Raw genomic sequence first — 14672 nt, 5'->3', positions numbered from 1 at the left:
TCTCTTCTTTCTCTCTCTTCTCTCTCTCTCTCTCTCTCTCTCTCTCTCTCTCTCTCTCTCTCCTCTCTCTCTCTTCTCCCCCCTCTCTCCTCTCTCTATCTATCACAACTCTCTCTCTCTCTCTCTCTCTCATACACACACACACACTCTCTTTCTCTCTCTCTTTTACATTTTACCCTTGTTCCTGAATGAGTTTCCCTAAGTAGAGAATAATTGTTCCGTTCACACACCCAAGGAACAAATATCAAATCAAATCAAATGTATTTATATAGCCCTTCTTACATCAGCTGATATTCAAAGTGCTGTACAGAAACCCAGCCTAAAACCCCAAACAGCAAGCAATGCAGGTGTAGAAGCACGGTGGCTAGGAAAAACTCCCTAGAAAGGCCAAAACCTAGGAAGAAACCTAGAGAGGAACCAGGCTATGAGGGGTGGCCAGTCCTCTTCTGGCTGTGCCAGGTGGAGATTATAACAGAACATGGCCAAGATGTTCAAATGTTCATAAATGACCAGCATGGTCAAATAATAATAATCACAGTAGTTGTCGAGGGTGCCAAGTCAGCACCTCAGGAGTAAATGTCAGTTGGCTTTTCATAGCCGATCATTAAGAGTATCTCTACCGCTCCTGCTGTCTCTAGACAGTTGAAAACAGCAGGTCTGGGACAGGTAGCACGTCGCGTGAATAGGTCAGGGTTCCATAGCCGCAGCAGAACATTGAAACTGGAGCAGCAGCAAATATCGTAGTGATGACAATAAGGAGCAATGTCTTTTCTTCACATTCATAGAAAGTCTAAACACACACACACAGAGACCTCTGTCTCGACTGTCTCCACTCATAGTGATTTACAGGCGTGAACAGTCTGACGGTGGCCAGCGGTGCTGTTACTCCATTACGTCTGCATGACATCGATGACAGCCTCAGCTAACATAAATCTAAAATGTTTCCCTTTCTTTCCTACATTAATTTCCACCTGTCTTTTCTCTGAGTCTCATAGTCCAAGTCCTGATCTGCATGTGCTTTAGCCAACTCTAACTAATGAATGGCATGAAAACGATAGAAGGCTTGGCTAACGGGCAACAATCTTAGTAAAAGCACTAATGGTTGAGAGACCACATAAAAAGGAGACAAGGAAAGGAAGCTATTTGAGTACTGAGACACATATCTGGGATTCCTTAAGCTAATCTAAATATAGAACTGAATCAGTTTAGTTACTATATATGCCTCTCTAAAAGCTTTTTTTTTGCAAGAACATTACTAAAGCTAAATGGAGTATACACTGATTACTCATATACTGTACCTCTTTTCCCTTCCATCCAGATTGGGCGTTCCACAGAGAGCCCCATAGACTTTGTGGTGACGGACACGGTGCCTGGCAGCCAGCAGAGCCACGGGGGGGGGCCAGACCCAGACCCAGTCTATCCAGAGCACCATCTCGCGCTTCGCCTGCCGCATCATCTGCCAGCGGTGCCCGCCGTACACCGCTCGCATCTACGCCGCCGGCTTCGACTCCTCCAAGAACATCTTCCTGGGGTGAGTTGGTGATTGTGATGACAACAAAATAGCTGCCATTTAATTAGGATGAAATACTACTAATATGATATACTGTACCTCTGTAAGCATTTGCAATTAGCATTCATGATGCAATTACGTTTATAAGCATAATATAACCTTGAAATAACTATGAACTATTAGAACTAAAAGTATTGCACACATTTTTCTGAAACTCTCCTTTCTACTTTCTATCCCTCTTTCCCCCAGGAGAAGGCAGCCAAGTGGAGGACACAGGACGGACAGATGGACGGGCTGACCACGAATGGCGTGCTGGTGATGCACCCTCGCCACGGCTTCACGCAGGACTCCAAGCCGGGCGTGTGGAGAGAGATCTCTTTGTCTGTGGCAAAGTCTTCACCCTCAGAGAGACCCGCTCCGCCCAGCAACGGGGCAAGATGGTGGGTAGCTAGTAGATACAGACATAGACACAAGCATGCACACAGGCACACATGTACACACACAGATGCGTGCGCACACATGAAGTAACAAGCCCTAACATGTGTAGATGTGAGCACTTGCAGAAACATAACATGTTCAAACACACACACACACCACCACACACACAACACACACACACACACACACACCACACACAACACACACACACACACACAACACACACACACCACACACACACAACACACACACACACACACTCCTGTGCAGTCTCATTGAGTGAGTCTCCTCCCTGTAAGCCATGCCTTGCCATTGTTTGCAGGGACATTTTTAAGTAGATGTTTCTGAAGCATTCATACTGGACTAATGAATGGAAGCCGCCAGCTAATATCCCCAGTTCTCACTTTTAACTCGAACAATTGACTCTATAGAACAATTTTTAGAACATAGACTCTACCGTCTCCAAAATGTTATTGTTGGTAACTTCATTAAGCCATTAACAACTGCTCTGTGATATGAGCAGATGGGACATCTTAACAAATTCACGAGTTATCTCAGTTGTACAGAAATAGTCTGGTTTGGATGGGCTTTAGCTGTTTGAGGTCTCTGTTTCTCATACACAGAAATCAGCATCTGATTTATAGTGTGATAGGTCTGTTATGTCACCGATAATGACCTCCCCTGGAAAACCCTGACTCTAGACTTTTAAGTCCATCCCCTTCTCCCAGAGACCACACACGTCAGTTTGGAAGATTTCAGTAAGTCAGAGGAAATTCTCATAGGAATCTCCCCCCCCCCCCCCACACACACCCTAACTCACCTTCATTACTAAAATAAATAAGATATGCAATAACATTCACCCTATTATACACAGTATTCATTTGGATTGACAGTACTAGCTAGTTCACATAAAAATGACTTTTTCCACTTATGAGAATGTGAAAATTGTCAGTTGTAAGCAGTAGGTAGGGGATGGGCAACTATATTTGTATATATTTTTTTGAATTAATTTGGGTTCTCAACTAACTGTTGAGAGTTGGAATAATAGAATACACAAGGTGCTATTTAGAAATGTGTTTGTGCATCAGCAGTCACTCAATTAGCCCATGTCAGCTAAAAGGTTTTCGATTGGTAAGTTAGTCTAGCGGCCAGCTATCTAAACTTGTAGTAAGCATGGGCGAATTACCGACCGGGGTGGGGCCCATTGATCATCAGTTATCATATTAAAAACTGAAAACATTTGCGTTCATCCTATGGCAAAATGTGTAGAATTGCAAGAAATAATATTTTTCTCTCCACCACATGGCAAAACATTCTTCTCTCCACCACATGGTAAAATGAGTAAAATTGAAAGAAATAAGATGTCAAACTGCACATTTTTCTCTCCATCCCATGGAAAAACGAGTAAAATGGCATGAAATGAGTTATAAAATTGCTAAATGTTCTCTCCACCCCATGGCAAAATGTGTAAAATTGCAGGAAATTAATTTAAAACATTTTTGTTATCTCTTCACTCCCATGAGGGGGGTGCACTGAAATGTTTTGCTCAGAAGGCAGGGGGGGGGGTGTATGGATATGGGTACGCAGACCCACTGCAGCCCCTCATGAGGAGTTCCGTTTTTTTGTGGCCGCCCACGCCAATCAAAGTTGCCCATCCTGCAGTGAAGTAGGTGGTGTGCTGTGATGAAAGTGACTGCATGGTTATGCTCGAAAGAACTCGAAGAAGATTGTTCGCGCAGTGCATTATGGTTTCTGTACCGGCGGTTTGCTTGATGTTTTCGCCTGGTTCGTCTAATGTTAGCGTGATGGTGGAAAGAAGAATCAAGAACTAATGTGTTTCTAACAACAGGTACCAGACATAGCGCACCTTCTTTTGGTTTGTCTACTCTTCAAAAAAGCTCAGCGATCATGTATTTGTGTGGACTGCTTCCGTCTCTGTTTGGCTGTCAAATGGCTAACATTTTGCTAGCTTCGATTATCAGTCTACGTGTAACCAGCTGGTCTCTTCAGGCTGCTGCAGTCGTGGGTAACTACTCGAATATCAATGCTCGAAGAGTAAATTGTATATCGTCTGTAAAGAGTAATTAGAAAAATGGTCAATGACAGTTAATGTTGCCGGATGACGGGGAAATGCGAATAAGGACGGCGGTGTTTCATAGTTAGCTACAGTAGCTAGGTTACTTAACTAACTAGAGTTATAGTTCTATCTTGTTCCCCACCTGAGATAGTTAACGTTAAGAAGCTGCAGTTGTCTAGCAGTGTGGTGAGGCAAACACCTCTCTACTATCTAGCTATTTAAAAAGTGAAACAAATAACGCTAACTAGATTGTCAGTTAAAACTGTCATCTGATCAGATACCCAGCTAGTTAAAAAAAATGACCACATAATCATCATCCCTGGTGGTGTTGGAACATTATCTGAATCGCAGAGATAGCTGACTATATTTTCTTGACATTTTGCATTGTACAGTTTCGATCCATATAGCCCTCAGCTAGCCAATTTATTTTTGATTGTAGCTGTCAATGTAACCGTTAGTTAGCAAGCGACATGCATTAACATTTGACGTTGTTGATATAGGCAGCTACGATGTCGTTGCCCAATGACGTGTTCAGTGTGTGGTGATGCACGTGACGTTGGTGTAAATCAGTCATATGAAGAGTTAATATGTCTGCTATAAATAATTTATTTGCTTATTTCACCATGCATTCGATATTGTATGTTACTGAAACTGACAATACATATCCATATTGACAGGAGCTGATTGTAGCCTATAGGTACCCGCCCACCTTTCACCCTAATCTTTTCAACAGACTGATTAGACAACAGAGGATCTTGGCTCCTGTAAGCAGTTTATCATGGTCTCAGTTGCTTACACAACACTGTTTTCTAGTCTGATTATATTGGTTAACCTATAGGCCCTGTTCTAGGCACCCTCCACTTTAATCACCAATGGTGAATTACTTTTAATTTAATAATTCAGTTTAGGTAGACAGGGCTAGTTTTGCAGACAAAGCAATAACTGAATCAATACACAGAGGAAGTGAGTCAAAAGGCATCACTTTTCTCACTGTTCGGATTATAGCCTAACACCTGCTCAACTGCACCTCGGAGCCACAATTGTCTGAGCGACAATACATCTGCAGCATCTGCACTTTCACTTCTGCTTCACACTAGTGACTTGTGACAATAACCGAATGTCATTGCTGTGCACAGACAAATGGGCTGACATTTGAATTGATTGACTAGTGACTTGTGACAATAACCGAATGTCATTGCTGTGCACAGACAAATGGGCTGACATTTGAATTGATTGACTATTGACACAAGTGTTCCACTGTATCCTTCCTCTCTCAACATTTAGTTTTCTATGGCCCTATTTTCAATGCCCTTGGACTAAGAGCTCTGAAGATGGTCCGGTTTAGGGTTTATATTTTGTTACCGCAAACATGAATGCTTAGGCTATGTCTTTGTTTTGTATTGATACTCTCTGACTCAGTGCTATGTTTGCTAACTCAGCTAGCCTCTGTGGAGAGGTGCACCGATGCCATGGCCTCCAGCCACAGCTCCTCCCCAGTGCCTCATCCCAGCAGTGGTGGCAGCGAGGGGATCTTCCGGAAGGACAGGGACCCTTCCTCACGACACTACAGGCCCGTCCACTCCCTGCCTGACGTCTGCCCCAAGGAGCCCACGGGTAAAGAACTAGCCTACATTTATGGTTGGCCAGCAGTCTTACAAGATGAATATCTATAAAGGTTCATCTTGTGTCACTGTTGATCAGCCATATGCTGACTGCAGTCCTATTTGTCTACCCCTCTCCCAAAGTGTGCACTTGTACACTTCCTCATGGATTTAAAATGAATGGTTTGGTGTAAGAAGCTCCCTCCAGCCATTCTTGCACCAATCCAAAGCTTTTAAATGCATGAGCGGAAGTGAACGAGTGCACACTTCTTGGTGAAGGGTGGAAAAATTGGTACCCTCAAATGAGAGCGCAGCGCTGAGGATGGTGGGTCAGGGTATAGAATTGGAGCGCAATCATGGAATGCATCTCAAGATGCATTGAACGTTTTATTACTGCTGAAGGTTTCTACTGACTACATTTCCCACGTGCCCTTGCAGCCGAGGTAGCCCGGGGGCTGTGCGAGGGCCCGTCGGTGGTGGCCGACCAGCACAGGTGGACGGTGTACAACTCCAAGGTGAACCTCCCGGCCGCGCTGAACGACCCACGACTGGCCAAGAGGGAGTCTGACTTCTTCACCAAAACCTGGGGCCTGGACTTTGCCGAGACAGAAGTCATGCCCTCCTTCTACCTCCCCAACATCACAAAGGAACACTTTGGCCCCTACCTGCAGGAAACGGCTCAGGTAACGAATACACCCCGCTGCCCCTGTCATTTAGTGTGAATTATTCAGTAGATTGGACTGAAGTAGAGGCCACTGTCTGGCCTGGGTTGTGCTCATTAGGGCATGCAACAGAGAACATTTAAAAACATGAAGAAAAATGTGCATTTCTTATTGGGCAAGTCCAAATAGTCCCTTCCAGTTTGTCTGTTTGGTGCCTAATGAACACAGTCCAGTTGTCAAATCCTCTTTCTATTGTTTGGTTATTACCTTGGAACTGCCCTGTGCAATGTAATGAACATTGCATTTTAAGCTATTTCTAAGACTTTGTCCTCTTCCCTTTACTCATGGTCTATTAGGCCTAAACTAAATCATGTTTGTTTTTCTCTGTAGAGGGAGAAAATCCATGAGCGATGCAAGAGTATCTGTTCCAACAAGGATGAGCTGGATGCTGTCTCCAGCATCACAAACAACCACGGTATGCAATATTAAACAGCTCTGCACCTGGCGCCTACAGTATCTATTCTGGGCCTTTAACGGACAAATCCATCTTGTTATTAGTTTTGTCAAATATCACATTTCCTTTGTGTTTAAGTGAGTTTATTCAACTAATGTGCTTTTTCACTTTCTGTTCTTCGTAGACAAATCAAGAACAGAGTTGGAGCAGGTGCCCAAGGTAATTACTTCCTCTTGTTTTGTGTTGTAACCATGTGAGTTGTGGGGATTTCTAAAGCCCTATTGAACTGTTTTGTCCCCTTGATTTGACTGTATGCTCTCATGATCCTCAAACGGTCATACCATTAACTTTCTTTTATAATATATTGTTTAATTGTATTAATATCTACCTAGACCAGCTAGAGCAGCACACATACTATTTGGTTATGGATTCCAAAATTAACATCTGGCTTAAACAGATCTTCATGAAGCCTGACTTTGCGCTAGACGACCCCACGACCTTTAACGCGGTCCTACCATGGTCCCACTTCAACAGCGCTGGCGGGAAGAGCAGCAGGGACATGGCATCGTCACGGTTACTACAGGAAAAGGTGAGCCGACGGAAAATTGTCGTGTCCTGCGTTGTTTCATTGCTTCACCGTCGTGTTTCCTGTTGTTGGCTTCTCCCTCTCTTTCTCAGCTGAGCCACTACCTCGACGTGGTGGAGGTGAGCATCGCGCGCCAGATCTCCCTGCGCTCCGAGGCTTTCTTCCACGCCATGTCCTCCCAGCACGAGCTCCAGGACCGCCTCACCGAAACCGCCCGCGCCGTGGCAGTCCTCCGTGGCCGCACGGCCGCCATCGAACGCATCATGTGCGAAGGCCCGCTGCGGGCACTGCGGCAGGCGCTCACTCGCTCAAACTGCGCACGGCTGCACAACAAGCTGAAGCTGATGGCGGCGGTGCATCAGAGCCAGCCCACTGTGCAGCTGCTGCTCTCCACCTCGGAGTTCGTTGGGGCCCTGGAGCTCATCGCCACCACCAGGAGGTGCTGCAGCTGTGGAGCTGAGGGGATACACAGTTCAGTTGGTGGGGGGAGGAAGATGTTGTGTTACAGCTACTCAGATCTTATCTATGCACACGTGGTGACACTTGTTGATTTAAATGTGCTGACACTCATGAGACAACCGTACATCAAAATGATAGTTAGCGCTGGACTGCTGCGTACTAATTTATTGTGAGTAAGCTTGAAGCCACAAAATACAGCGTGGTGGCAGAACTGCTATCACGCTGAAAGTTTTAATAACTTGACACACCAACTCTCGTAGAATGCTTTTCAGGTTTCGCTCGTCAATATCAGTCATTTTTAAACACGAGTCCAGCCATAGTTAAACAATAGTGAAATACTCTGTGTATTTTTAGAGTGTGGCCTTGTGATGTGTCTGACGTTCCTGTCTCCCCCGCCCCCCCCCCCCTGCCGACACCTTTGGGCTGCAGCTGGTGTGAGATGGAGAAGCTGATAGAACAGTGGATGTGGAGGACTTTAAGCATGTACTCCAGGAGTGACCTCCAGCAGGAGTCTGGGAGGAAGACGGACAGGTCATGGAGAAGGTCTGTAACCGATTGAGATTAAAATATGACAATGTTTATATTAATTCTGTGGTCGTTTTATGATTTAACTCATTCGTTTCTCAAATGAACTTACCCTGGTTACATAAAGGTTTTAAATGCACTAAATCCGCTGTCAGAAGACAAATAATAAGTTTGGTTTGAAAGGTTGATGCTGAGTTTCACAATCCTCGAAGTAAAATGTTTGAGAATGACGGTTGTAGTTGGAGCGCCATACTTGAGGTTGTTTTTTGTCCACAGTGGTTCACAGATGCAACACAACGTTCAGCTCAATAAAGGTGGGTCTGACTCTTCCGTTAAGCTACTTGGAATCAAAGTGAAATGCAAGAATGGCACGTTTGGGGCAATCTCGAGATTGTTCAGAATCAGGGAAACATCTAGTGTGTTGATATCTTAATCATCAATCCCTAATTTACATTTCAGTACTCAATTGCCAATTGCCTTTTGTTATGTGTAATGGAACTTTGAATGACTCTGAAGGAGATTTTAATTATCTGCATTACGTGGAAATTCATTGTGTTAATTGGTTTTGAAATATGAAATCTCTACTTGTTTTATTGTAATTTAATTGATTGAATTTGGTGTTCATTCATAATTTGAATCTCTTTGAAGTAAAGAATACTCTGATTGGCGTTATTGGTTTATAGTATTGTCACTCCTGTCTCTCTCTCTCTGTGTGTGTGTTGTGTGTTGTGTGTGTGTGTGTGTGTGTGTGTGTTGGTGGGGGGGGGACAGGACAGGCTGGAGTTCTCTGGTGTTTGGCTTGCTGAGGCAGCGGAAGTTGGATTTTTCTGGACCATCTAAGTGACGAGATGATCCATAGCAGCCAAAAGCATCGTTCACACAGGTTAAAAGACCAGGACAAAAAGTATCAGAGCAGACTAATATTCATGATCATAAAGATTTATGGTGAAAATTAGGCAAAAGGGCTTTGCATATTAAGAGTATTTCCCAAAACCTCTCCTCCAGCAGCCCCTCCAGTTCCACTTTGTTGGTCTATTCCTGAGCTAGCACACCGTATCAAACGAGAAATGCATTTTGAATGAGTAAAACCGATATGGAAGTAACACTCTTATCCCGCAGTCTGTTGTCGACTCGGTCGCAGGTTGAAGAAATTGACATCTGACATCGTCACGAAGTGAGTAGTACAGCTAGCTATACATTGCATGCGTTTTGTATATGCTTGAGCACATTGAGCTAAAGGTAATTCTCCGCAATGCACTGGACGTGTGGTAATAATATGGCTCTGGTGTTCTGAGAATCCTTCCTCAAACAAAGGAAAGGAAGCTAACCCAGTTGTTGGTTGTCTTAACAACAACAATGAGTTAAACTGCGTTAATCTGACATCCTGCTATTGAAAGCGGTGCTGGAGTATGCACAGGGCTGTGAAAACAATGTGTGTGTGGAAATCTAATTGAGGGCGTAACGTTAGATTGTCAGAATAGAAACGTATTGTTTAGGAACAGGGCTCTTCAACGGGCGGCCCGCTGACCAAATTCTGCCTTCAGATCATTTTGATTTGGCCCCCACGTTTTTTTTTTTTTTGCATAATATAGAGACATACAGTGCCTTCGGAAAGTATTCAGAACCCTTGACTTATTCCACATTTTGTTACGTTACAGCCTTATCTAAAATGGATTAAATAAAATACAAATCCTCCGCAATCTACACACAATACCCCATAATGACAAAGCAAAAACAGGTTTTCCAAAAAAAATTGAAAAACATACCCTTATTACATAAGTTATCAGACACTTTGTTATGAGACTCAATTGTGCTCAGGTGTTTCTTGTTTCCATTGATCATCCTTGAGATGTTTCTACAACTTGATTGGAGTCCACCTATGGTAAATTCAATTGATTGGACATGATTTGGAAAGGTAGACACCTGTCTATATAAAGGTTCCATATTTGACAGTGCATTGTCAGAGCACAAACCAAGCCATGAGGTCGAAGGAATTGCTGTAGAGCTCCGAGACAGGATTGTGTCGAGTCCACAGATCTGGGGAAGGGTACAAAAAGAATTCTGCAGCATGAAGGTCTCCAAGAACACAGTGACCTCCATCATTCTTAAAATGAAGAAGTTTGGAAACCACCAAGACTCTTCCTAGAGCTGGCCACCCGGCCGAACTGAGCAATCGGGGGAGACGGGTCACGGTCAAGGAGGTGACCAAGAAACCGATGGTCACTCTGACAGAGCTCCAGAGTTCCTCTGTGGAGATGGGAGGACCTTCCAGAAGGGACAACCATCTTGCAGCCCTCACCAATCAGGCCTTATGGTAGAGTGGCAGACGGAAGCCACTCCTCAGTAAAAGGCACATCACAGCCTGCTTGGAGGTTTGCCAAAGGGCACTAACAGACCTCCAGACCATGAGAAACAAGATTGTCTGGTCTGATGAAACCAAGATTCAACCTTGTGACCTGAATGCCAAGCATTACGTCTGAAGGAAACCTGGCACCATCCCTACGGTGAAGCATGGTGGTGTAGCATCATGCTTGGGAGACTAGGAGACTAGTCAGTTCCAAGGAAAAGATGAAAGGATCAAAGTACAGAGATCCTTGATGGAAAACCGGCTTTCGTGAGTCTCAATGTCCTTGAGTGGCCGAGCCTGAGCCAGTAACCGATCAAACCTCTCTGGAGAGACCTGAAAATAGCTGTGCAGCAACGCTCCCTGTCCAACCTGACAAGCTTGAGAGGATTGCAGAGAAGAATGGGAGAAACTCCCCAAATACAGGTGTGCCAAGCGGTGCCAAAGGTGCTTCACAAAGTACTTAGTAAAGTGTCTGAATAATTATGTAAATGTGATTTTAAGTTAATTTTTAGATACATTTGCAAAAAATGTCTAAACTAGTTTTTGCTTTGTCATTATGGGGTATTGTGTGGAGATTGATGAGGAAAAACAACAGAAAGGTAAGACGTGCTTTTTAATTCTTGTTGCTGCTCTGCACACACAAGCTTGCTAGCTAGCTCTAGTCCAACGTTAAGCCAACTGTCGGAAGTTCAGACATTTAAAGTTCCTCCATAGAAGCCGCTCCTCCATAAGGTATAATTCTGTGGGCCTAATTCTTCTGTAATTAGAAATATGTCCCTAATTTCATAATCCACGCTTCGAACGTCAGTAGGCTACAGTAACATGTGCTTCCAGAGGTGGGAGGGGTATGTAGCCTACACACATTTACATTTACATTTAAGTCATTTAGCAGACGCTCTTATCCAGAGCGACTTACAAATTGGTGCATTCACCTTATGATATCCAGTGGAACAACCACTTTACAATAGTGCATCTAACTCTTTTAAGGGGGGGGGGTTAGAGGATTACTTTATCCTATCCTAGGTATTCCTTAAAGAGGTGGGGTTTCAGGTGTCTCCGAAGGTGGTGATTGACTCCGCTGACCTGGCGTCGTGAGGGAGTTTGTTCCACCATTGGGGTGCCAGAGCAGCGAACAGTTTTGACTGGGCTGAGCGGGAACTGTACTTCCTCAGAGGTAGGGAGGCGAGCAGGCCAGAGGTGGATGACGCAGTGCCCTTGTTTGGGTGTAGGGCCTGATCAGAGCCTGAAGGTACGGAGGTGCCGTTCCCTCACAGCTCCGTAGGCAAGCACCATGGTCTTGTAGCGGATGCGAGCTTCAACTGGAAGCCAGTGGAGAGAGCGGAGGAGCGGGGTGACGTGAGAGAACACACACACTGGCAAATATTTTCAGCTGGCAGGCTGACCCTGGAATACGTTTCTTATTGACAGTGAGGGCTTTGCATAGGCGCTTTGTTGGACTAAGAATGGGGTACTTTAAAAAAAAATATATATTTTTTTTTATTTTGGTGAAAAATATTTGAATTGTTGACAACACTTAGGCAACAAATTGGTTAAATCACATTTCATGACCCATGTGGTCAATTCATCAATATTCAGACAAAGTTGTGTATAAAATAATGCCTATAATAATACAAAAAACTGCACTGTCTTATCTCAATATAGTCTGAACATGGTGAAAAAACCTGGCTCATTTAGAAATGTAAGAGAACCATTTTGAGGGACATGGCACTATATACCACCTGAACGCATTCATTTGAATGTAATTGAGTATTTATGTTTGGACATACAAAATTACCATAATTTGACATCAGTCCTTATTTAACAATGCTTACCTACCTATGAAAGCCATTGAAGCAGACCTAAAGTAAAAAAATATATATTGTTCACATGAGTAAAAATGCAATGCATTGCTGGTGTGACCCTCCTGGTAGAGCTCTGTTATTTCCAAAATAAACATTAAGCTGGCAAAGAAAAGCAAAAAATTATTGCAATTTCTTATTTGAGTTGTTAGTAATAGGAATTGAAGGTGACATTATTTAAAAAACAGAGTTAAAGGGTTCTTTCTGTTGCAAAACATTTTGATACGGTTTGCACTAATGAATACAACCCTGCTTTCTGGTTGGTCAGGCTGGCAGACCAGATGCGTCTGATGACCTTCCCCCAGTGGTTTGAGCTGCTGAAGTCCGTCTTTGAGAACTTCGTTCTCTTCCTGAAGAGGATCAAGGTGAGGATCATACTTTATTAAAACACAATCCCGGTCAGATAGATTTAATCAAAATGGTATTTATGGAATTGTCGTCTTGCTGAATAGAAGGCTTGAAGAAAGTTTAAGAGGTAAGAAAAGAAAGGTAGTTAGATGCCTTGCTATGTAAATTGGCATCGAAGAATAGAATAACACTTCAGCATGGGTTATTTTGGCAGTGTCTACACCTATCTTTGGCGTTTTTCATTGGTGTACAAACCAGCTGTTTTAAAGTACATTATTTTACTGGCCCATTGTAGTACATGATTAATTCCTTTTGTGTAGGACTCTGATCTGTGCCTTTCATTTATCTTGTGTAGTTAGCGGGGTTGGTGTCAATTCCATTTCAATTCAAGAAGCTTTTCAGTAAGGAAAATGTCTAATTGAAATTTGTTTACTTTCTGAATTGACTGGAATTTAAATGGAAGCTACCACAACCCTGGTAGTTAGTTCCTCTGCCCTATAAGTTTGTCCTTATGCTGTGCCCCACAGGCGACGCTGAGTGTGGTGAGGAATGTCGTGCTGGAGGCGCTGGACAGCAACCAGAAGAGCCGTCTGCTGGAGCGGGCTGCAGCGGGGGGCCTGACTGAGGCCCCAGGAACTCCTCTCAACCAGGAGGAAGCAGAACTGGCCTACCTCACTCATGAGGGCCTGTTCATCAGCGACGCTCTCAATGATGCTCAGCTGCACCTGGGGGCAAGCACAGGCCAGGAGCAGAGCTCCACCGTGGGGCCCAGGCAGGCCCTGTCACGTATGGATGGTTGTGGTAGTGACTCCGCCTCAGGGACCACCGAGTCGTCCTCCAGCAGGGAACACGCTTTCCAGCCAGGAGGGGCCGCCATCTCGTGAGTCACTCACCACCTTCACCAACCACAAACACACGGTTAACACTACTGAGTCAGGATATGCTGTGCTGGCCTGGTTATTATTCCACCAAAGTAAAGTTTGGGTTGGCAAGGCAGTGTGAAAAAGATTCAATACATGCTGCACATCTGTATACACTCAGGAAATCAAAGTAACTGTCCAGTGTTTCCAGATTTCTATCAAATATGATCTATAATTAATTACAATATACGTGAAATAGTTTTCCTTCCAAAATGTTTTATGCTAAAATGCAGCTTTTCAGTGTTTGAATGGTGTGAGCGTACCCCAACAAAAGAATACAGGGTTATTCTGGATCAAAAAAGGGGCTTAGGTGGTGGGCGTGGCAGGGGGGCGCAGTCGGTCCGTTAGCGAGAACATTTTAGAGGCCCCCATTTTGGTGGTGTAGAAACATATTTTTGAAGTTAAGTCAATTACCTGCAATTCTACATGTTCTCTAAGCTCCATGGGAGAATATTTTTGCCGTTTTAAAGTTAATTTCCTGCAATTCTATAAATTTTTCTGTGGTTAACCCTAGAGTCGATGTCCGCTACCCTCTGGAAATCAAGTTGGCATAATAATAAAAAAAATCCTAATAAAAAAAAAAAAAATGTTTTAACTTGTTTGGGCTGCAATCCCGACACAGGTACACTTATGACAACATCCAGCTCAAGTGCAGGGCGCGAAATTCAAAATCTAGTTTGTTAAAATATTTAACTTTCACACATTAACAAGTCCAATACAGCATATGAAAGGTAGACATCTTGTGAATCAAGCCAACATGTCCGATTTTTAAAATGTTTTACAGGGAAGACAAAATATGTAAATCTATTAGCTAACCACGTCAGCAAAAGAGAGCACTTTTCTAACTCCATCAGTTTTTTACTCCGTCACTAGCTATCACTAATTC

General features: G+C 43.7%; 2 protein-coding genes across 2 annotated transcripts in view; both read left to right on the top strand.

The window, feature by feature from the left end:
• The window catches only part of LOC111959594 (E3 ubiquitin-protein ligase pellino homolog 1-like), a 54884-nt gene extending 52827 nt beyond the window's left edge, over positions 1 to 2057 (top strand). The window contains exons 5-6 of the mRNA XM_070436081.1: positions 1319 to 1535; positions 1763 to 2057. Of these exons, the coding sequence (XP_070292182.1) occupies positions 1319 to 1535; positions 1763 to 1962 (417 nt within the window). The 3' untranslated portion in view covers positions 1963 to 2057. The remainder of the gene's footprint in view (positions 1 to 1318; positions 1536 to 1762) is intronic.
• Positions 2058 to 3686: 1629 nt separating this feature from the next.
• LOC111953104 (vacuolar protein sorting-associated protein 54) overlaps positions 3687 to 14672 on the top strand; it is a 19044-nt gene continuing 8058 nt past the window's right edge. Inside the window, exons 1-11 of the mRNA XM_070448709.1 lie at positions 3687 to 3797; positions 5465 to 5639; positions 6065 to 6309; positions 6679 to 6763; positions 6927 to 6961; positions 7200 to 7331; positions 7421 to 7767; positions 8142 to 8330; positions 9454 to 9486; positions 12787 to 12883; positions 13394 to 13746. Of these exons, the coding sequence (XP_070304810.1) occupies positions 5495 to 5639; positions 6065 to 6309; positions 6679 to 6763; positions 6927 to 6961; positions 7200 to 7331; positions 7421 to 7767; positions 8142 to 8330; positions 9454 to 9486; positions 12787 to 12883; positions 13394 to 13746 (1661 nt within the window). The 5' untranslated portion in view covers positions 3687 to 3797; positions 5465 to 5494. The remainder of the gene's footprint in view (positions 3798 to 5464; positions 5640 to 6064; positions 6310 to 6678; positions 6764 to 6926; positions 6962 to 7199; positions 7332 to 7420; positions 7768 to 8141; positions 8331 to 9453; positions 9487 to 12786; positions 12884 to 13393; positions 13747 to 14672) is intronic.

The sequence above is a fragment of the Salvelinus sp. IW2-2015 genome, linkage group LG1, assembly GCF_002910315.2.
Source record: "Salvelinus sp. IW2-2015 linkage group LG1, ASM291031v2, whole genome shotgun sequence".
Lineage (NCBI taxonomy): Eukaryota > Metazoa > Chordata > Actinopteri > Salmoniformes > Salmonidae > Salvelinus > Salvelinus sp. IW2-2015.
Note: the sequence above shows the minus strand (reverse complement) of the source record. Positions and strands in the feature narration are given on the sequence as shown.